Source organism: Trachurus japonicus, chromosome 23 (assembly GCF_045865225.1).
Source record: "Trachurus japonicus isolate A0001 chromosome 23, Traja_1.0".
Classification (NCBI taxonomy): domain Eukaryota; kingdom Metazoa; phylum Chordata; class Actinopteri; order Carangiformes; family Carangidae; genus Trachurus; species Trachurus japonicus.
This window is the reverse complement of record NC_140929.1, coordinates 7,314,190-7,335,590: the sequence shown is the minus strand read 5'-3', so window position 1 is coordinate 7,335,590 and position 21,401 is coordinate 7,314,190. Positions and strand designations below refer to the sequence as shown.

The 21,401-nt window shown below is 46.8% G+C and overlaps 1 protein-coding gene across 1 annotated transcript in view; it reads left to right on the top strand.

The window, feature by feature from the left end:
- kmt2e (lysine (K)-specific methyltransferase 2E) overlaps positions 1 to 20,303 on the top strand; it is a 32,271-nt gene extending 11,968 nt beyond the window's left edge. Inside the window, exons 3-25 of the mRNA XM_085769119.1 lie at positions 3,577 to 3,688; positions 4,060 to 4,289; positions 4,586 to 4,725; positions 5,531 to 5,712; positions 5,824 to 5,862; positions 5,985 to 6,185; positions 6,861 to 6,991; positions 7,194 to 7,311; positions 7,415 to 7,524; positions 7,640 to 7,892; positions 8,858 to 8,956; positions 11,025 to 11,096; positions 11,780 to 11,965; positions 13,052 to 13,384; positions 14,023 to 14,322; positions 14,411 to 14,561; positions 15,224 to 15,450; positions 15,550 to 15,606; positions 16,274 to 16,852; positions 17,673 to 17,974; positions 18,100 to 18,179; positions 18,293 to 18,372; positions 18,995 to 20,303. Coding sequence (XP_085625245.1) covers positions 3,577 to 3,688; positions 4,060 to 4,289; positions 4,586 to 4,725; positions 5,531 to 5,712; positions 5,824 to 5,862; positions 5,985 to 6,185; positions 6,861 to 6,991; positions 7,194 to 7,311; positions 7,415 to 7,524; positions 7,640 to 7,892; positions 8,858 to 8,956; positions 11,025 to 11,096; positions 11,780 to 11,965; positions 13,052 to 13,384; positions 14,023 to 14,322; positions 14,411 to 14,561; positions 15,224 to 15,450; positions 15,550 to 15,606; positions 16,274 to 16,852; positions 17,673 to 17,974; positions 18,100 to 18,179; positions 18,293 to 18,372; positions 18,995 to 20,119 — 5,107 coding nt within the window. The 3' untranslated portion in view covers positions 20,120 to 20,303. The remainder of the gene's footprint in view (positions 1 to 3,576; positions 3,689 to 4,059; positions 4,290 to 4,585; positions 4,726 to 5,530; positions 5,713 to 5,823; positions 5,863 to 5,984; positions 6,186 to 6,860; positions 6,992 to 7,193; positions 7,312 to 7,414; positions 7,525 to 7,639; positions 7,893 to 8,857; positions 8,957 to 11,024; positions 11,097 to 11,779; positions 11,966 to 13,051; positions 13,385 to 14,022; positions 14,323 to 14,410; positions 14,562 to 15,223; positions 15,451 to 15,549; positions 15,607 to 16,273; positions 16,853 to 17,672; positions 17,975 to 18,099; positions 18,180 to 18,292; positions 18,373 to 18,994) is intronic.
- The last annotated feature ends 1,098 nt before the right edge of the window (positions 20,304 to 21,401 follow it).

The following is a 21,401-nucleotide window of genomic DNA, read 5'->3' as shown; positions in this document are numbered from 1 at the left end:
CGGCCACATTTTGCGTCCGATCGCCTGCTGCAGGTTTTCACTCAAAAGCAGATAACAAGCCTGAAAGAAAAGGGGCTTCCACCTGCTGCTGCTGCTGCACAGGTCCCATCCAGACCCAGAGGGGCTCGACACACACACACACACTTACACACACACACACACACACTTATATACACACACACACACAGTTGTTTGGGAGTATTGTGCGTGCACGCCAGCCGAGTCTGGAGCAGCGGGGCTGGCTACTCACCAGAGAAACAGCGTCACGTCCTCTCCACATCCCCCTGAAGTCTGCAGCAGCGTGACCAGCTGTTGGCTATTGCAGTGTGACACACACGCACATATACACACACACGAGTCTGGCGTGCGCGCACACGCCGAACGACTACGTAGTGTTGCCATGGCAGCGAGTGGGAGCTCTTTAGGAGTGAAGGCGTTGCCTCTGGCTCTTCAGCGCTGCTCTTCTCTCTCTCTCTCTCTCTCCTGCTGTTGATCTCTCCTCTCTCCGCGCTCGTCCGTCCACTCTGCTGCTGCCTCTTCGCCCGCTCGGCAGCAGGTGTTTGCATTTTTAATGACGTCTGTTTCCTCGCTCTAATACCTGATATTGATCGCCTACTCACGGGGACGGGTTGCTGCTCACATTTGAACTTTGATAACAGTACAGACACTTGGTTCCTATGTATAGGAGAACCGGTACCGACGGTGTAACAACGGTACTTTTTTGTGTGTTTGTGAGTTAAATTAAAGTTATTTTGTCTATAAAAAATAAAAAAAGAATAGTCAAAACATCTGAATTTTGAATATTTATTCACAACATCATCACAACTCCTCGGCCTGTGAGAGTATTTTATATTTAACCGCCTCCTCAGGTTGTAGGAGGTGTCACCGTAGCTGGACCTGTGACATCGTGTCAAGCTGAAATGTGGCACCGTTTGTCTTCACATGAAATGATTCTCGGTGCTTCGGCGGGAATTTGGTCGGTACCAATAAAAAGTAACGAATCTGAGACCCAAACAGCAGCGTCACCTTCATTGACGACGGTTTAAAACTACACAAACTCTGCTGTTCATGCCGTCGGCTCATCTCCTGTTCTTGTCTGTGATGTCCCGTGGTGTTTGTGCAGGAGCATGATCATGACTGACTTGACTGTGTGTGTGTGTGTGTGTGGCCCTCCCACTCGTGTGTAGTCCCTCCTTTTCCACTTCACAGGAATGGAGACATGAATGACACAGCTATGCACACACACACACACACACATACACGCATACATTCAAACATGCCGACTTCCTTCCCGCTGAACAGGCTGAACACTTGTTTGTCTTCGGACTTGTTTGTCCTTGTCTCCGTCTCCGTCTCTCTTTCTCTCACTGATTCACTTGTAGGTCAAACTGAAAGTATCATATGGAAATGCCCGGTTAATTTTATATAGAAAGACGGTTTCACCTTTCGCCCCGAGCGAGATCTTCAATCCCTCTATTATAAAAGTGTAGACTTTGGTTTGGTTAATGATTAATTGGAAAAAGGGCGTTAGTAGTTGCAGGAAGTGAAGTGAACTTATCGCACCACTCTCAACTTTTATGAAAGTTTTCCCACCACCTTTTTTATTTTTTTTATTTTAAACTCCGGCTCTTTCTGCATACCTGAAACGTTTAATGCAAATGTGTGTCTTGTGTGGCAGTTAATCTGTTGTCTACACACACACACACACACTCACTCATACACACCTTAGCGTGGGTCCGCCTCCAGACCTCATGCATGCACTTACGTTTTCACTTTGACAGCGAATACTTGAGCGGCAGTACACACAGGAAGTGTTGCACAGTGCTCGTAAGGCATGCAAGAGCAAGAGCAGGAGCAAAGGGGCCGAGAAGGGCTCAAACACGGTACCGTATCACAGCTTTAACCCCCCCGGACTAACTGAGAAAAGACAGGTGAGATTGGTGGACTAAGGAGGAAGGGGAGTAATGTGGGTTTTTTTAATTTAAAATGTCACATGTCATTGATACGACATGCTGCAGCTGCTCAGTTGTTACACGTATCTCACCTTATAGGGCTTGATCTGATCACTGTACGTCTGTTTGAGTTGAAGGCTTTTAAAAAATGTGTGAGTTATTTGTTTCTGTCTTTACTTACAGTCACTCTACTCAACTGAGTTCAGAGTCCCTGCATGCAGCCTTTTAGTCCTCTGCCTACCTGAGGCACAGTCTAGTCTAGTTTGCTTAGAGAGCTTTATTTTTTCTTATTATTCTTCTTCTTATTATTATTCTGCCTTGCTCATGAAAACTTTCTAACAGTTACCTGGTGTTAGGTGTCCTTTTGTTTAGTTGTTTAAGGCCTGTAGAGCTTCTAGAGGCAGTAAAAACAAGCGCTCACTGCTGAAACATTCATTCAACTCTCTTTTTTTTTATTGGTTTATGTCTCTGACCTTGGATCCTGTGTGTATGTGTCACGGTCTGTGTGTTAGTGTGTCTGTGTGTAAAGAGCGGGATCAGGAGATATTGTTGCGTGATTTAAAACCATCAACACATGTGGATCTCTGTGACTCCTGCTTCTCCCCTTAAACTGTGTCTCGGCTCAGATCTGATCTCAAAATGTGTCTTTCTTGTTTTGTAACGTCTAGTAGTCACTCCTCATATTTTCACCTCCTCCTCCTACTCCTTTTTTTTTTTCTCCTCCCCCCCCTCGCCCCCTCTCCTGTCCCTGTTAATACCTGATTATCATGTCTCATGTCATCCGTTTGGCCAGTTCCACTTCCCTCTTCCTCTAGTCCCGCCCTCCGAGCAACTGAAGAATAGATTGATCATGTCATAATAAGGGTGGGTTGGTCTCAAACTGCCAAACAGGCTCTCTCTCTCTCTCTCTCTTTCTTTCACTCTCTCTCTTTACCCAGTTGTGCTGCGATCTTGGGGGAAAGTGAATCTACTGGTTTGGTATGAATAAGCTCGACAAAAAAAAAAAAAAAAAAGTTTAAAAAAATGTGTGTGTTGCTTTGTCTGAGTGACACAGGGCTCTCTCTACCTGGGCGGCCTGCCCAGCGAGGTTTAGATCCGCCCAGGTGAAAATCTTTCATAAGACATAAGAAGGCCTCATTTCAGGCTTTTAAATTGCACTAATTTTGGGCCACACACCTGTTTTTGAGACAGCTCTCTGTCTGTGTGCTGATTCCCACTAATTTATTTCAAGTTGAGGCGTTTCAGGGACGATTAAAAGTGAATTTCTCATCCTGTGGGAAACACTGCTCTGCTTTTTCTGTCAGCTTTGGGGCACAAAAGTCTTCTCCTATGTGATATTTGTCACAGTAACAGCACCATAACATGCGTCGTCGCCATAACATACGTCCATCCACTCACATACACACACACACACATGCTCCACACTTCTCTGGCCACGTTGCCTCCTCCGTGTCGCCAGCAGTAGCTCCCCTTCGCTTCCTTGCCGAGCCCTCTTGACGCACACACAACTTCCTCACACTGTTGGAAGGGAACAATGCACGAGTCGCTCTGTGTAACCTTGTTATCTTTGAGTTTTTCTGTACACTAATGTGCCGTTTCTTCTTTTTGTTTGTTTGTTTTTCAGACCAGAATCGGTGGAGGCCAGCCCTGTGGTGCTGGAAAAGCCCAGCTACCCACACCAGATCTACAGCAGCAGTTCACACCATTCCCACAGTTACATTGGCCTGCCATATGCTGTGAGTACACACACACACACACACACACATAGTTTCCTTTCACTATCTTACAAATAACCTACATACTTTGAACCCTCTCTTTTTGTTTATCAGTCACTGTGGCATGACTAACTCCTAGTTAGAGCAGAAATGGAGCAATGACTTGTAATGGACTAGCCTCTTCAATCTTTTTCTGATATAGGAAATTAGAGTTGCGTTAATCAACCAGCTATTTTTGTAATCAATTTTTCATTTAGGTCATTAAAAATATATCAGGAAATTAATTGATAGTGAAAAAAAACTTGTTCTTTATCGCATTTTCATAATCTTATCATAGAATAAGACTGTTTAGTTTAGTTTCCCCCACATGACCCTTGTGTCCCCTCCATCAGGACCATAACTATGGGGCGCGGCCCCCACCTACGCCGCCGGCCTCCCCTCCCCCCTCCATGTTGATCCGACAAGGAGAGGGAGGGTTGTTTGTACCAGGGGGCCAGGACGAAGCGTCCCGCGGCACCACGCTCAGCACCTCCGAGGATGGCAGCTACGGGGCCGACATAACCCGCTGCATCTGTGGCTTCACCCACGATGACGGCTACATGATCTGCTGTGACAAGTGCAGGTAAGAGAGAGAAGAGAGAAGAGGCCCGGATGGCACAAGTAGTCACACGTCTCGAATAGCGCTGACTCCCGGCCTTTTTTTTATTTTTTTTTATCCGTTTTTATGTGTGCGGGTTGTCTAGGTTGTTATTATGTTCATTGTTTACCAGATAATGTATGATCGTTCTTGATGACTCAGACCTCTGGGTTTTTTTCTCAGACACATGTTTGTTAATGTTTAAACGACTTCAGACAATGGAGTTAAACGCTCATTAAAACCAAACCTCCCTCTCTCTTCTTTGCTCTGCTCCTCTTTAGTGCCTGGCAGCACATTGACTGCATGGGCATCGACAGGCAGAACATTCCTGAGACCTACCTGTGCGAACGCTGCCAACCACGACACCTGGATAGAGAGAGGGCCATCCTGCTGCAGACCAGGAAACGAGAATGTTTGTCTGGTAAGAGAGACAACAGAGACGAGTTGACACACAAGGACTTCAACCCTTAACCTTTATAAAAATACAGCATTTTATTATTTTTTTCCCCCCTCACAATATCTTTATTTGAGTTTTGAGCAGCAAAAAAGAAATACAGTCTTTGATATTCCTGCAACATGTCATACAACACAGTTTATCTGCCTTATAATGATGAAAACATAAGATAAAACAAAACAAAAACATAGAGAACACCAACCAACATGTTTCTCCTGATGATGGAGTCTTATTAAATGATATAATGACAGAAAAATAGAAAAGAAACACAGCATTTAATTAACATAAACTAAGTTGGGTAAGCCACAGATGTGCAACGCTACCACATCCATTCACCTAGCGCAAGTTATGAGTTGTGAGGAGTTTTTCTGCGAGAGGCTTCATATATATATATATATATATAGACGTTTCAGTTCTGCTTTTACTGGTTTCCTCGCTCGCTGCAGTAAATGGCCAGCTTGTTGGTGAACGGAGCAGGTTGGAGGCTGTGTCAGGGTACAGCAGCCTCCTCCCCCTGCAGCCTCGGCTCGGGTTTTGTTCAGCCCGAGCCGGGGACACACTGACACCTGCTGGACAAGCTGTAAACTGTATCCGGCCTAATCCGTTGCTGTAACATGCCTTATCTCTTGTTATTGTAATTTGGCAAGCTCCCCTTCTTTCTTTTTCTTTTTTTTTCTTTCTCGCCTGCAGCAGTTGTAGCTTTTTATAGCCCGGTATGTTTCTTTGTTCAGCGCTCTCGCCTAATCACTGGTGTATTTGTTCGCCTATTCAGATGGGGACACCAGTGCTACAGAGAGTGGAGATGAGGTGCCGCTAGAGCTGTACTCCACCTTTCAACACACGCCTACCACCATCACCCTGACGACTGGGCGCCTCGGCAATAAACAGGCTGATAAGAAACGCAAAAAGAGTGGTGAAAAAGAGCCTCCGGCATCCTCTGCTCGAGCGAAGAAGGTCAGCGTTGACTCATTAATTAATAATGAAATCACTAAAGGCCCATTATGTATTATATGCTTGAACTTCAAGCGACATGAAAGATTAAATTCCCCCTTTTTTCTATGACAGGCTTTCAGAGAAGGGTCCAGAAAGTCCTCCAGAGTTAAGGTAAACTCACACAAAGCAGCACATGACCACTGTTCACAGACTTATGTTGTGGGTTTTTAATCCATAAAAGAGCCATGTGTTTCATTTACCAAACGACCGTGCTGTGCCGTTTAACTTTTCAGGGTGCAGCTCCGGAGCAGGAGCCGACGGAGCACCCGTCTCTGTGGGAAAACAAGATCAAGACGTGGATGGAGCGTTACGAGGAGGCCAGCAGCAATCAGTACAGCGAGGACGTCCAGGTCCTGTTGCGTGTTAAAGAGCAAGGCGACGGCAAGAGCCTGGCATACAACACGCACCCAGCCTCTTTCAAACCACCTGTGGAGGTACGATCAGTAGTTTACTGTTTATTGTTAAATAGAGCCCCATTAGTTAGGGTTACAGTGGTGACGACTATTCTTCCTGGGGTCCGCAACACAGACAAACAAACAAAAATTACATTTTAAATTAGCATTTAACAAGAAAGTAAAAGAAAAAAATACATCTAATTCTAGTTATATAATAAGAACTAATAATATAGTTGTATAATAATAATAGATATAGCCATTTAATAATAAATCATAACACATAACAATCATACATCCAAAAGTCCAACATATATAGATAAATCATGTAGTAGTTGCAGTTCTAGAAGAATTGTAGTTATGGTTTTATAATTAGTTATTAGTTAGAAGCTTTATTGTCATCATATGAACATATATGAGTGCATCAACATGACGAAATTCAAGGTGCTATTCCAGTCGGTGCATTAAAGGAAACACATATATGAAAATAAACTATATATGAAAGTAAAATGTATAAATGATCTCATCATACACACATAATCACATCTATTATTATTCTCATCAAACTATTATCGTTCCTTCATAATCATAGTTAAAGTTAAATATAAACACAGATACAAAAAGTCATGCATAGTATGAAATATCAGTCTATAGTCTTGTAAACACACTGACCTTTAACTTCTTTGATTTCAGTGTCTCTCTCTCTCTCTCCTCCAGAGTCAAGTTCAGAAGAACAAGAAGATCCTCAAGGCGGTGCGAGACTTGGCCCCCGACTCCCTCATCATTGAGTACAGGGGAAAGTTCATGCTTCGACAGCAGTTCGAGGCCAATGGATACTTCTTCAAGAGGTCAGGATGCCAGTCCCCGGTCGGCGGGGGCTTCTCCCTGGATCTTTCTCTGAATTTAAATTAAATGTTGCTTCGAACAAATAACCCAATGCTACATAGTTGAATACACTGCAGAGTTGTTGTTTTTTTTATTATGTCTGTTATTACCACTTGATTGATTTGTTTCCTTGTTTTTTTTGTGTGCGTGTTTCTTTTCTTCTAGGCCATACCCATTTGTGTTATTTTATTCTAAATTTGACGGACTGGAGATGTGTGTGGACGCTCGCAGCTTTGGCAACGAAGCGCGGTTCATCCGTCGCTCCTGCACCCCCAACTCAGAGGTGAAGATGATACTTGAACTTCACAGTTTTTTTATTTGTTGCAATATCAAACAGCTGTAATTGTTTCTTTTTTACTGATGTTTTTGCTGGATTTATCCCTCAGGTGCGACATGTCATTGAAGATGGCATGTTACATTTATACATCTATTCACTGAGGCCTATCACCAAGGGCACAGAGATCACCATTGGCTTTGATTTCGACTATGGCAGCTGGTGAGTTAGAGGAAAATCTGGTGCTGCTTGGATTCTGCTACATGTCGACTCTCTGACTTCATATTTTTCCCTTCCTTCTCCCTCCTTGTTTTTCTCTTTTCTTCACATGTTTTAGTAAATACAAGGTGGACTGTGCCTGTGTGAGGGGGAACCAGGAGTGTCCGGTCCTCAAGCACAACCTGGAGCCCACGGAGAACATGGGCTCCGGCGGCCGGCGCCGGGGAAGCCGCAAGGACAAGGAGACGGTTCGCGACGACCTGGGCCAGAACCAGAACATGGGTCTGGACGGCGAGGGGAAAAGCAAATGCGTGGGCGACGGCAAGCAGAGGAAACTCTCTCCTCTCCGGCTCTCCATCTCTAACAACCAGGCAAGATCTCACACACACACACACACACACACACACACACACACCTCTCTGACCAATCACACTCAAGTGCACCCAGTCTCTTTAACATCTTTCTTTAACACTTCACTGCCCATGTGTCACATGGTTTTTAGACTTTTTTTTGCTTATTTTGTTAAAATACATTCACCCTCATGGTCCATGCATGCAGTTTTGTTTGTTTTGATCTCTGTAAAATGGTCTGTGCATGTTTTTTTCTCCATTGTTAGTCACTCTTTGTATACATCCTCTTTAGTTCCCTCTTTTTCCCCCCATCATCCCTTTTTTTATCTTTATTTTTTATGCGTTCACTTCCCCAGTGAATAGTTTTGAAGAGCTCATTCAGGTTTTATGCTGCACAAGACACTTTTATGCCACTTGTCTGGCAGAGATGTGTTGCAGTGTATCACGCTATTGTGCAGAGCGCCGTCTCTCTCTCCTTCTCGGATGCATCAACCTGCAAAACAATTTTTTTTTAAACGTCTCTAGAAGAGTTTTTTTTAACTTCACTTAGCGTTTTGAATCCACAGAAATATTTTTGTGTGCATCGGTTATTTGGAAATTTGGATTTTTACCATTTTGCAAACAGTCTAGTACCACGAGAAGTTTTTTTTAAATTATTATTATTTTGTCACAGCTGTAAAAAGACGCGTCCCAGAAAAAAAAAAGATTTTAAATACATTAATTAAACCGTATGCTCACACTCAAAGTCGATACAGTATTCACTTCCAAACAGGCCCCATTGTGATTGACCCAAGTTTTGTGCACAGGCCAAACAGTCCCACAGTATCTTTTCAGACCTCCTCCTCCTCCTCTCTCCCTCACCTCCCCCCCTCTCCTCCTCCTACACTCCTACCTGTCTCCCCCCCTTATTTTTAGTCTGTAGCCAGACTGAATGATCAAAGCCGTGATAAAGCGCCATCATACCCCGCTCTCCCCTCCTCTTACAGGATCCTGAGTTATATGAGGATCTAGAAGACAAAACCTCCGTTAGCAATGAAGTAGAGATGGAGTCAGAGGAGCAGATTGCAGAGAGGAGGAGGAAGATGGTAAGTGTGCCAAGCTAGGGGGCTACAGCTTTTTTTTTTCTTTTCTTTCTTTTTTTTTGTGTGTGACATACAGCCACCCAGCAGAAAGAGCAAATAAATAAAAAATAAAGTGTCCCCTGTTGCCCTGTTAACTCTTTGTCTGCTAACGGGAGCTGTGGCTTGGATAGGAGCAGCTGTCTTCTTACCTCTCTACCCTCCTCTTCATCGCTCGCCTCCTGCCAGCGCTCCCAGTCCTATCTTCCTCCTTTTTTTTTTTGTGTTTTTAATGCTAACTTCCCTCCTCTTCCTCTCACAGTACTGGGGCTTTGTGCTTGTATGTGTTTGTGTGTGTGTCATGACTTCGCAACATGTATTTCCCTCATTTTTGTCCCTTTTTTTTGTTATTTTGTTATGTTTTTTTTTTATTTCCTTGTCACCATATGATAAAAATGAAAAGGCCCTTCAGTGTAACATGCTCGTTCACACCACCACCACCACCACCACCTCCTGCCAGATTTACTGTATCGTCACACACACACACACACACACACTGAAACGATCCCCCCGGTGTGCATTAGAGTCGAGTATAGCTGTTCCGCTCTCACCTTCATTGTGGCCCACGAACGGCCTATTACTGGTTCAACCACTCGTTCTCCCTGCCAAACAGCCTCATACCCTCATACCCCCCCCACTGAGCGATGAGATCAAACACCCACAGGCGAGCATGGTACACTATACTGACACACACACACCTACACACACACACACACACACACACACATATACACACACACACACTCTGGAAATTACCCTGCAGTCAGCTCCATTTCACACGGTGGACCCAAGGTGTAAAGTGCTGACTCATCTTTGGCCAACATACAGTTCTGCTAATGACTGGAGAGGGATTGATGGTTGAAGGGAGGGAGGGAGGGAGGGAGGGAGGGAGGGAGGGGAGGGGCTGCAGAGGGTCGAGCCTTGTTGCCAGGGCCATATTGACTTTGGGAAGATCCAATAGGCTGCTTTCCTTTCTATGGAACGGCGCCCGGGAGAACAGAGCCAGAGCGAGAGCGAGCTCAGCCCGCCGGAGCAAAGAAAAGCAAAAAAAAGAAGCATGCATTGCATTCACACACCGACAGTCACCGGCGTAGTACTGTAGATGCATGTGGGTGTTGTAAATCCGTTGCCGCGACAAGGTGCGGGGGAGATAACATCAGTGCGTGCTGGCATGACATCTTGCCTACTTAAACAGAAAGCGCCCCGTTGGTTGAAACCCCGGCTCTTTGTGTAATGGCTCCCTAACCGAATGTGTTATTATTGGCTGGTGGAGGCTGGATTGTGTTGTTTACTCGCGGTGTTTTGTTTTGTTGTGTTTTTTTTTGTGTGTTTTGTTTTTGGTGATGTTCGAATCTGTGTTTTGTTTTGTTTTTGTTTTTTACATGGCTGTGGGACAAAGAAAGTTAAAAAAGTTGGAGTTTTTTGGGAGGTTAAGAAGCTTAGAGAGGTTATTATAGTTCAGGTGTGAGCTGAAAGTGAGGAAGCAGGTCAGATTAGCCCCAATAAAATCTCAATCAGATGTAAAGTGCAGCATTTTTAAATAGGAAAACAGTAAAGCAACTTTAGTTTTTGTTTTTTTTCCTCCACAAACCTCTTAACTTTGGTTTGTGTGTGTGAATACGTCAGAGTTTTGGATTTACAACCAAACATTTTAGTATTTTTCACCCTGTGGTGTCAACTTTTCGTCTCAGATAACCCAAATTAAGCAGTTTAAAGGGGCTTCAGTGGAGATTTTATAAGATGAGGGGTTTATTATAAGGACGAGGCAGGTTCGAAGCACAACGACTATTAGAGTTACCTCAATGTTCGACGTTATTTGTCACATTCGTGGTGTCAGTTGTTCATTTCCCCCCCCCGCCCCGAAGTAGCTCCGTAGTTTCCAGTGTGGTGCAGCCTGTAGGTCATTAGAAAACACAAAACCGAGAGCAGAGCAAAGAGTTTATAACCAGTCCAGATGTGTCCAGTTGTTTGTGAAGCCTTGTTTAGGGGGGACATGTCTCTTCTAAACTGGGCTGTCTCTTTATTGAACATTCAGGCCAACCCAGCGGAGCAGTCCCATCTCCCTGTCGGGGCGGCTTCCAGCTGGAAGGGACTGAAACACAAGGAGGTAAACTTGACCCATACATAGCCAAACAAACCCACTCCACCCATTTACCCCTCCTCCTCCTCCTCTTCCTCCTTCCTCCTCCCCTCTCCTCCTCCTCCTCCTCCTCCCCCTCCTCCAGACCTACGAGGTTTACTACTACCTGCGTTACTAACAGACACCAGTCTTCAAGTCTGACCTTATGCAGAAATACGTTGTTGTTGCTGTTGTTGTTGATGTTGTTGTCTCAGTTTTTGTTTCGTGGGGCTGCTCTGACGTGGAGCGCTTTTGATTTTTTTGGTGGAGGTTGCCATGGTTTCACATACACAGAGCTGGGGTGAAATTAGCGGCCAGGAACACGTTAAGACGAGTTAAACTACACAACCTCTTCGTGTCCCAGTCACTTTTTTTTCTCCTTTTTTTTTTACACAACCTCAAAACATTTTTCCTGTCGCTTCTGTCTGACCTGCTCTCCTTTTTTTTTTTCTTTTTTTTTGTGTGTGTCTCCTACTGTGCAAAGCGAGAGGTCACTCTCTCACCTGCCTCTGCACTCGGCACTAGAAAGGCTTTCTCTGTGCAGCACATATTAACCCGTCGTGTCACCACTGGGGCTCTGTGGTCGAGTGGTAACCCCATGGACTCATGTCTCTGCTCCCTCTTCTTCTCCTTCTTCTCCTTTTCTTCTTTTCCCGTCCCCCTTTTTCCAGACTCGAGAGGAGAGGAAGATGGAGGCCATCCTGCAAGCCTTCGCCCGCATGGAGAAGAGGGAGAAGCGCAGGGAGCAGGCGCTGGAGCGCATCGGTGGCTGCAAGACGGAGGTCGGGGGTCGCAGCGACATCAAGGAGGAGCCTCCCGCCACGCCGGAGATGGCGGATTCCCCGGCTGTCATGCAGGTGAGAGCTCAGAGAGACACAAAGGCCCTCCTGTGTGTGTGTGTGGTTTCCTTTTTGAATGTTGGGTGACATAAATACTCGAGCGGTCGCACACAGAAGCCACGGCTGCCGCGTTTGTGAAGTAGCTTCTGTTCTACGAACCTTGGACAAACAATGTGTTTTTCCATGAATAGACCTCAAGGACGGCGTTTGTGACTAATAAGCACAGAGGGACGTGTTTCGTTAAGTGTTGAATTGTTTTAACAACATGGCCTTTGAGGTTGGTCGAGTTAAAAATATTCCCGAGGATAACAGAATATGTGAAATGTGTGAGTTAGATGAAGTGAAAACTGAGCTCCATTTCCTTCTGTACTGTTCAAAGTATGAGGATTTGAGAGAGGTATTATTCTGCAAACTCTATAGACAAAACCTTTAAATATTTTGGTGCTCTGATGAGCAAAAACTTGAATGGTTGTTTAATTTCAATGTGTTTAAGACTTGCTAGTTTTATTTCCAAAGCGTGGAAAAGAAGACAGGATAGTTTGTTTAATTAATCTTTGATCAACTCCTTCGAAGCTTGTTATTGTTTCCTCTTCTTTCTTTGCTCTGATTGCTCCTGAGGATCTGGTTGTTTTAACTGTATTTTCATTTGTCTGTTTCATTTTCATTTCATTTATTTGTTTATTTGGAACGGGACTCTGCATATTCATGAACATACAAAGTGTAAACATGCCAGACTTAGCTCTAAAGCTAATTTCCATCCTCAGTCCCGCAGTTCACACTAAAACAGCATTTAGACAAGGACAAAACAAAGCACAACATGGTACAAATAAAATATATCACACAGTGGTAGCTTCAAAAGGAAAGGAGCAAGGAGTAATACAATATTAAAGTGCATTTAATCGACAATAAGTGTCGTAAAGTGCTGTTGAGATTCATTAAAGTGCATTTCATTGATGTGCTGACATTGACTCTGGTCCCGGTTTGTTTTCTTGGTGTCTTGTCAGCCCATGTGTGACGGGCATACAGATGTACGCATGACATGATAATAAACTTTAATTCAGTTCAGTTCAATTCAGTATTGACACCAAACAGTCTCTCTTCCAGCCACTTCTGGAGGTGAAAGAGGAGCCGGGACTGAAGCCGGCGAAGGTCAAAGGCTCGAGAAACAGGAAGAGTTTCTCCAGAAACCGCACGCACATCGGCCAGCAGCGCCGGCGAGCCCGCACCATCAGCACCTGTTCCGACTTGCCCCCGGGCTCTCCGACCGAGTCCGTGGAGCCGCTGACCAACGAGGTCCCCGAAGGAGAAATGCCCATCGCGCCGGAGCCGGAGGCCATCGCTTGCCAAGCGCCCGACGACGACAGCCCTCCGCACAGCAGCAGCTCGCCTGCACCGGACAGGAACCGCACCGGGAGCAAGAACTTCAAAACTAAAAAGGTACAAAAAGAGTTTTATGTGATTCACAAGGACTTGATTCGATTTGCGATTATCATTCGAAACAATTTGCTATTGATCCATTTAGAGATATTTCAGCGTTAATACCAATTTTGCTTGCGCTGCAAATTGTACAAAGATGGAAACGCTCCAACCTGGTGCATTATTAGAAAAAATGTTAGTGTTAAGATAGAAGATAAATTGACCCAAAAGCAGTGACATGAATGCACATTTGTTTATTTATTTCCAGAAGTAAACGATGCAACTGTTGAAATCATTCAAGTAGCTACTGCATTTCAGCAGCGAACGGACACAACTAAATGTAACTCTGATCTCGTCTGAGTTGACTAATAAACAGGAAATGGCAAATATTAAAAGATCGATCTAAGGATTTTATTATCTGATATCGGATTTTTCAAATGAAGATTGATTCCTATGAATGAGAGGCAGTGTCAACATCAGTGGTAACTGTTGGATAATCATACTTGATTGTTTAGTGTTTGTTTTGCCATCTAAAAACTGAGCTGCTTGTAAAGAACAAAGCCATTAAAAGATAATTTATTGTCAAATACACACATCAGATATGTGAAACCCTGTAGATGACCTGATGTTTACTAAACCCCTGAAACTCTTCTCTGCAGCACTTTGTCAGTGAATGGGTGGGAGAGAAGCAGCAGGACCGTGGCGCGGTGCGAACCCCGGAGCCGGTCCCCGAGAGACCGCTGAGAATAAGCAGCGACCCCGAAGTCCTCGCCACGCAGCTGAACGCCCTACCGGGCATGGCCTGCTCGCCGCAGGTCTACAGCACGCCCAAACACTACGTCCGCTTCTCGTCCCCATTCCTGGCCAATCGCAGCCCCACCACTCCCGGGGTCCCCACGGGGAGACGGCGGTCCAGAGAACTGCCAGAAACGCCGCCGACCACGGGCTCCTGCAAGAAGGTACAGAGCCCTGCTTCAGAAATGTAACGTTTAAAGTTCACCAGCGTGTTTGACCTGAGTTACTAAACCTCTTGTTTTTTCATCACAGCGGTGGTTGAAACAGGCGCTAGAGGAGGAGGGCTCCACCAGCCCGGCCAGACGACCGAGCCTCCTCATGCCCAGCGAGGGTCCGCTCAGCCCCTCCATCAACGGAGACTCTGACAGCCCGCTACCTTACAACGGCACCTGCTCGCTACCAGGTATGTATGGATGGATAGGTGAATGAATGGATAGATAGATAGAACTTTATGCATCCTGAGGGAAATTATTATGCTGGGTTGCTCCAAAAGGAAATAAATAAAATACAAAGAGGAAATACAGGTGCATCTCAGTAAATGAGAATATCATGAAAAAGTTTATTTTCTGTCTGTTTTATGTCAGTAGTTCAATCCAAAAAGTTAAACTAATATATTATATAGATCCATTACACACAGAATGAAACATTTCATGTCTTTATTTATTTAATTTCTTTTAATGATAAAAGCACTTGAACTACTGGAAATTGACTTTTCCATGATATTCTAATTTATTGAGATGCACCTGTGTGATATAATATATCCTACAATGCCTAAAACAATAGAATATACTCTACTAGGGCAAAAGGAACAGCCTAAACATAATTTAATTACAGTGCTACATAATTTAATACAATACATAATTTAAATACAATACAATACTAGTGCAAAAAGGCCTAAAACATTATTTAAAAATGTCTTTGTGTGCAGCCAAATCATAAAACACATTTGAGACACTGTTGGTGTCATTTCAAGACAACTATGCAAATGAGTCTGACACATTCAGCCACTTTCAGAACAAGTTGGTGAAATCACTAAACATGCACTCGCTTCCTTTCCTCTTTCAGAGTTGCCCACACCTTTGAAAAAGCGGCGGTTGAGTCCGTTAGACGCCTGCATGTCCGAGAGCTCGACGCCCTACGGCTCCCCTTGTGCCACGCCCACCAGGGTCGACCAACCGGAGGCGCCCGCGACACCCGTCTTACTGGCGACGCCACCACGTCCCCGAACGGAGGAGCCAAGCACAGAGCCCCTGCCCAGCACCCCAACACAGACACTTAGTGCCCCTCAGGAGGTGAGACGGGGTCTGTTTGGGAGGAGGAGTCTGGGAAGGTGAAGGTTGAATCTATGTGTAGAAGAACTGGAATAACTGAGGGTTGTTTGGTTTTTGCAGAGTGAATCTTCAGTAGAGAGCTCGCCAGAGGTCAGCCGGAAACCCAGTGTGCAAGAGGTGAGAGGAAAAACTGTTCACAACAATTCACAGTAGAGACGGCACAAAGTGCAGCAGAGAAGCCGACCTGAACCTGCCTGTGCTGATTCAGTGCATTTCACACAGTGCAACCAGTGAAAAGATATGTTTTATGAAAAAAAAGAGGAAGCCTGAGGTCTGACCGGACCGAGTCATTTGTATATATTTTCAGCCCTAACAGGCGCATCTGGTCAGCAACTGTAGTTGAGTACTTGTTATTTATTTCCAGTTTACTAGGTGACAGGGTCCCTGTTAACCCGCTGAAACGACGCATATTGCCACCAATGTTGAGGAGGCGGACGCTGTCAATTGTTCGATTTTCCCTGTTGCATCTAAACTGGGAGAAACAGACAAACAGACAGAACTCGAGCCGTGAGCATAGCTCGACTTAGCTGTGCACGTAAACGTACTGAATGAGTGCAAACTGATCACTGGATGTTCTTGATGCAGTGATTCATGTATTTGTGCGCCATCTTAGGAGATTTGAAAATGACCGATCCAGCCATGTATTTATTTTGAGAAAGCAGGATAGATTAGTTTTTTTAGCGATCAGATCAGAGTGACCCGACCCCGGGTTGTGTTAGAGAGACTGTAGAGTTTGTTTCTCTCATTAAATTGGTCGCCTGATGTTTCCTCCCTTCTCTCCCAGGCCGACCGCCCTCCTTCGTTGGTCTCCTCCCCGTGCGTCCGGGCTCCGAGCTCCGAGGTCCTCCCTGCGGAAGTCAAGGTGTCGGTCCCAGAGAGTCCGCAGCCTTCAGCCGTGGAGTCTGCGGAGAGCGGCGAGGACCGGGCCGACGTCGTCATCGGCGCCGCCGCCCCCGCAGAAGGCAGCAACGAGGCTTCCTCGGCTTCCTCGTCGTCCTCGTCTGCGGAAACGTGTGCTTCCTCTTTCCCCGGCTGGATAAAAAGCCCAGAGCGAGGCCCGACTGGACCAGCTGGCCTGAACTTCTCACCAGTCAACTCGAACTTACGGGACCTCACGCCCTCACACACCCTGGAGCCCCTGGTGGCGCCGTTCAGGCCCGAGGCTGCAGCTGGGACTGCAGCGGGGCCCGCGGCCGTGGCGGGGCCGTTGGTCGTCCCCCAGCCCGCCTTCAGCGAAGCTCAGGGGCAGCTCTTCTACCCCTGCTCCGAGGAGGGGAGCTCCATCGGCTTCTCGCGCTCGCTGAACGGGGATGGCAGCGGCGAGGTGGGAGGGTCGGCGCAGAACCCTCCACAGAAGAAAAAGGTACATTTGTTCAAGTTCAAGTTCAAGTTCACTTTTATCTATATAGCACAGTTAAAAATACCTGTGACAGTCGTCCAAAGTGCTTCACAGAGCAGAGACAAAAACAAAAAGAAAGCATGTACAAGAAACAAGAAAACATGCATACCATCACACGTACTCACACAAATGCATGTAGCACATGTACATATACGAACATATGCGCATACATACACATACGTGCACGACTACAGTCGTCATAAACCACAGTGCAAGATTATGTCAAAAATTACACACAGATATTTTGAACAAAACTAGCCAGGATTAGAAGTCCCTGTGGATCTGAAGGCCAAGGAGAAAAGAGAGTGTTTTTAAAGCACACCTAATCCTCTCCATGGGTCCCGCATGTCTAACATGTAATGGCAAGCTGTTCCAGAGTCTGGGAGCAGCCACAGAGAAGGCACGATCGCCCTTTGTTTTCAATTTTGATCTTGTTACATCCAGCAACAACTCACTGGATGACCGTAGATCTCTGGCTGGATTTCAGATTTGTATAAGTTCTGCCAGATATAGAGGAGCCAGACCAGTTAAAATCTTAAAGACAATTAAACGAAGACAATTAAATTTGCACTACGTGAAGTTTATGTGCGGAGAATCTGCCCGAGCTCGTTAACGGAGATGAGCTGAGCATCGACGCTGAGGTTTTTTTATTCTGTTCACGTACCGGGTCTCAGAAATGCATTATCTCACACATAGGGTGTTGTTGTTTTTTAATCTAAATGCTGCCCTCTAATGGTTTGATGTAATGTTTTATCATAATTGACTCTTCTGCGTTTTGTTTCAGGTTTCCTTGCTGGAGTACAGAAAGCGCCAGCGGGAAGCTCGCCGCAGCGGCTCCAAGACCGAGTGCAGCTCCCCCGTCTCCACCGTGCCGCCTCTGTCCATGGACGCCTTCCCCGTCGTCGCAATGGAGACCACCAGCGAGCCCCCTCAACCCCCTGCTCCCGCGGCCCTCTGCGGCAGCACCACCGCGCCCCCTTCCGCCACTGCCACTGTTGCCACCGCCGCCGCCACTGTAAAGGACCCACAACAAACAAGTGAGGAGGCGGAGAGCGGCGGAGAGAAGGAAGGTGGAGAAGGACAGTGGTACGTGCTCTCAAAAATACAGTGAGTTTGTGTCATTAAGGATCTTTTTTATATTTTATTCAATTGTTTTTTTCTATATATTTAATTAATTTCGAGACGATGTAACGTTCGATGTTTCTCTGCAGGACGTCGTCGACCTCGGTGGAGCAGGCCAGAGAGCGCGGCTACCACAGAGCGCTGCTGCTCAGTAAAGACAAAGACACTGGTGAGAATGAAGGAAAAGACGCCTATTCGGAGTCACACCTGCTTTTTTTTTGGTTTGTTTTTTTACCTGTCCGTCATCTCTTAACGTTTTTGTGTGTGTGTGTTTCTCCACAGACGGTGAGACAGAGGGCGGTGACACACCTGCGCTGAGAGACTGTCCATCGCCAAGTCTGCAGAAGACCCCGACCCACGCAGTGAGTGGCAATCAGAAAGATTTATAGTCAATGTTTAAAGAGGAACTATGCTGGATTTTTTATCTTAATTAACCAGCTCTGTAATAATTGTGATGGTTAAATAAATTAATTGTAACTTGTTACGAGTTGAATGGAGGCTCTTTGACTTCCACCTAGCGTCTCATGGCCGAAAACCAACCTTACAAGCTCAGAGCCTCTGACCCGGTGTCCCTGCGACACCGCAACATATAACCCGTAATCTCTTGTTTATGACAGATAAGACTACACAAATATACACATAATAATAATAATAATAATAATGATAATTATACATTTTATTTATACAGCGCTTTTACAGCACTCAAAGACGCTTTACATAAAACCAAATACAGAGGAAATACAAGTAAGTGCTCAGTGCAGAGAGAAGTGAAAAAGGAGAAAGAAAGAAAAAAGTGAAAAGTACCTAGAATAACAATGTGCAATAACTATGTATATTTGTAATTATGGAAATAAATAAACACACATGGACGAGTTACGACGGGTCGGCCATGTTGCATAGTTCCCACTGTTTACAATTCAGTTTCTTTAGGATGGGATGGATTGCAATGATGTACTGTATATTAACGCCTCTTTCTCCTCTCAGCCCGGTTCCCCAGGTCGATCGGCGAAGGAGGACGACAGCGACGGTCAACCCCGGACGCCGAACCCCGCGACGAGCCAGCCGCCGCCGAGCAAGCCCGCGGGACCCAAACCGGCGCCGCTGACCCCCACCAAGCTGCACCCGGCGCCGCTGCCCTCCTCCCCCGTCCACTACCCCGGCCCCTCCCTCCTCCACTCGCCCAAGCCGCAGCCGCAGGGCTCGCCGTACCGCAGCCAGAGGGCGCTGTTCTCCCCGCAGCCGCAGCCGCAGAACCCGACGGCTCAGCCCGGCCCCGCCCCCTTCGCCCAGTACAACTCGCAGAGCGCGCCGCCGCCCCCTCCCCCGCCGCCGCCGGCGCCCCCGGCCTCCACGGCGTACTTCCCCGGCGGCCAGAGCGCTTCCCCCGCCGGACCCTTCCCCGGGTTCAAGCCCCTGCTGCAGACTCTCCCCCCCCACAGCCACAGCCACAGCGTGCACTATCAGACCTCGGTGGCGGCCAACGCCCCGCCGCCGCCGCCGCCGCCCCCACCGCCGCCGCCGCACCCGATGCCCGGCGCGGCGCTGCTGCACGTCAACCTGCAGCCCCCTCCCCTCCAGCAGCACCAGCTCATGCTGACCGCCGCCCCCCCTCCACCGCCGCCGCCACAGGCCCCGCCCCCACAACAACAACAACAACAGCAGCAGCAGCAGCAGCAGCAACCGCTTCCAACCAGCGGCGGCGGCCCCCTCCTGTCGCTCACCCCTCCCCCGCCGCCTCCCCCTCCTCCCCCGGCGCCCTCGACCACCACCAACCCTAACCCTCCTCCGATGCAGCCCCCGCCCCCCCACCACTTTCAGAACTTGGCCGCGTTTCAGCCGGCGATGCTGCACCCGGGCGCCGCTGCCGTTGTCGCGAATCCCTCGGTGGCGCCTCAGTCGACGACGTACCCCCCGCCGCCCCTCCAGCAGCAGACCGGACTGCCCCCGCCCCCTCCTCCCCCTCCCCCACAACAACAACAACAACAGACTCAACAAGGCCAGGCCGTCGCTTCCGCCGCCGCCGCCCAGATGCCTTCTGGGACGCGCGGAGCTCCTGCGTCCTCGACCCCCTTCCACAGCTCGGGGTATCTGAGCACGGGGTGGCACTGACCCCCCCTACCCCTCCTACCCCCCCCAGCAGCCCCTGTGAACTCACCCTGAGAGGGGCGTGTACCATAACGCTGTAGATATGTTTTCTAATGTACCTGAACACAACACAACACAACACGGCCAGTGGAAAAACAGCAGATTGTGGGAATAAAGGGTACTTTTTAAAAAATAACCACAAAAAAACGGAAAAAAAAAAACCACAACAACACAAGGACAGAAAGAAAAATTTTAGACAAAAAGGACAGTGAACTTTAAAAAAAAAAATCTTCAAGACAAACTGTATAAAAAAAAGATGAAGATGGACGACCCCCCCACCTCCCCCTCCTCCTCCCTCTTCTCCCCCCCAGGTGCTCATAGCCCCCTCCCCTCTCTCTACTTCTCTTCTTCTCTCTGGCCTCTTTGTTTTTATAAAAACCTTCCTGTGACGGAGACGACGAACGCTTCTCCGTTTCTGTTTCTGTGTCTTGTTTGAATCCCGTTGTAAAACCCCGCACTTTGTTTTATCAATTGACATTCCAGCCTATTCCTCCTATTCCTATTCCTCCTCCCCCCTTTTCCTCCCTCCTTTTACCTCCCTCCTCTTCCTCCTTTGTCAGTTATTCCTCTCCTCTCTCGTCTCGTCGGCTCTCTCTCTCTCTTTCTCTACACCATTTATTTGTTTTAACCTAGTGGCTCATTATAGCAAAGAGAAAAAAAAAAGCTTTTTGTATAGAGAAGAAAAAAAAAACACAATTATTTTTTTTATTCCTCTGTCTAACAACGAAAATAATCTGTTCACCGCTGCAGATTCAGAAAAGACCCCATTTTCTTGGGAGCCTGCCTCACCGCCTCCCACCCCCCCAACCCCCCCGGGAGGCTGCACTCGTTTGTATGTGTGTGTGTGTGTGTGAGTGTGTGTGCGCGCGCTTGTGTGTGTGTGTAAGTGTATGGCTGCTTAGAAGAGGAAGAGGTGCGTGCGAAGAGACTTGGTGTAAAAACGAGTGCTCGTAGTCTTCTGAGGTAGGCAGAGTTGGTCTCGCCCACCGCCGGTAGGACGTTAGCGGTTTATTTTTGAATATCAATGGTTATTTGTAGAAAGTGTAATTTAATGTATAGGTGGTTTACTCCAGCTTTCACCAGGAACAGGTTGTAAATATTTGCTTCTTTTCTTTTCTATGCTTGTACAATTCGCCACCCATCCCATTTTGAAACTATGGTTGTAAATATGAACGCTCTTCTTGGCAAAGCTGAATGTTTCTGTGACTGTAGCATTATTTTTATTTTTATTTTTTTTCCTCCCTCT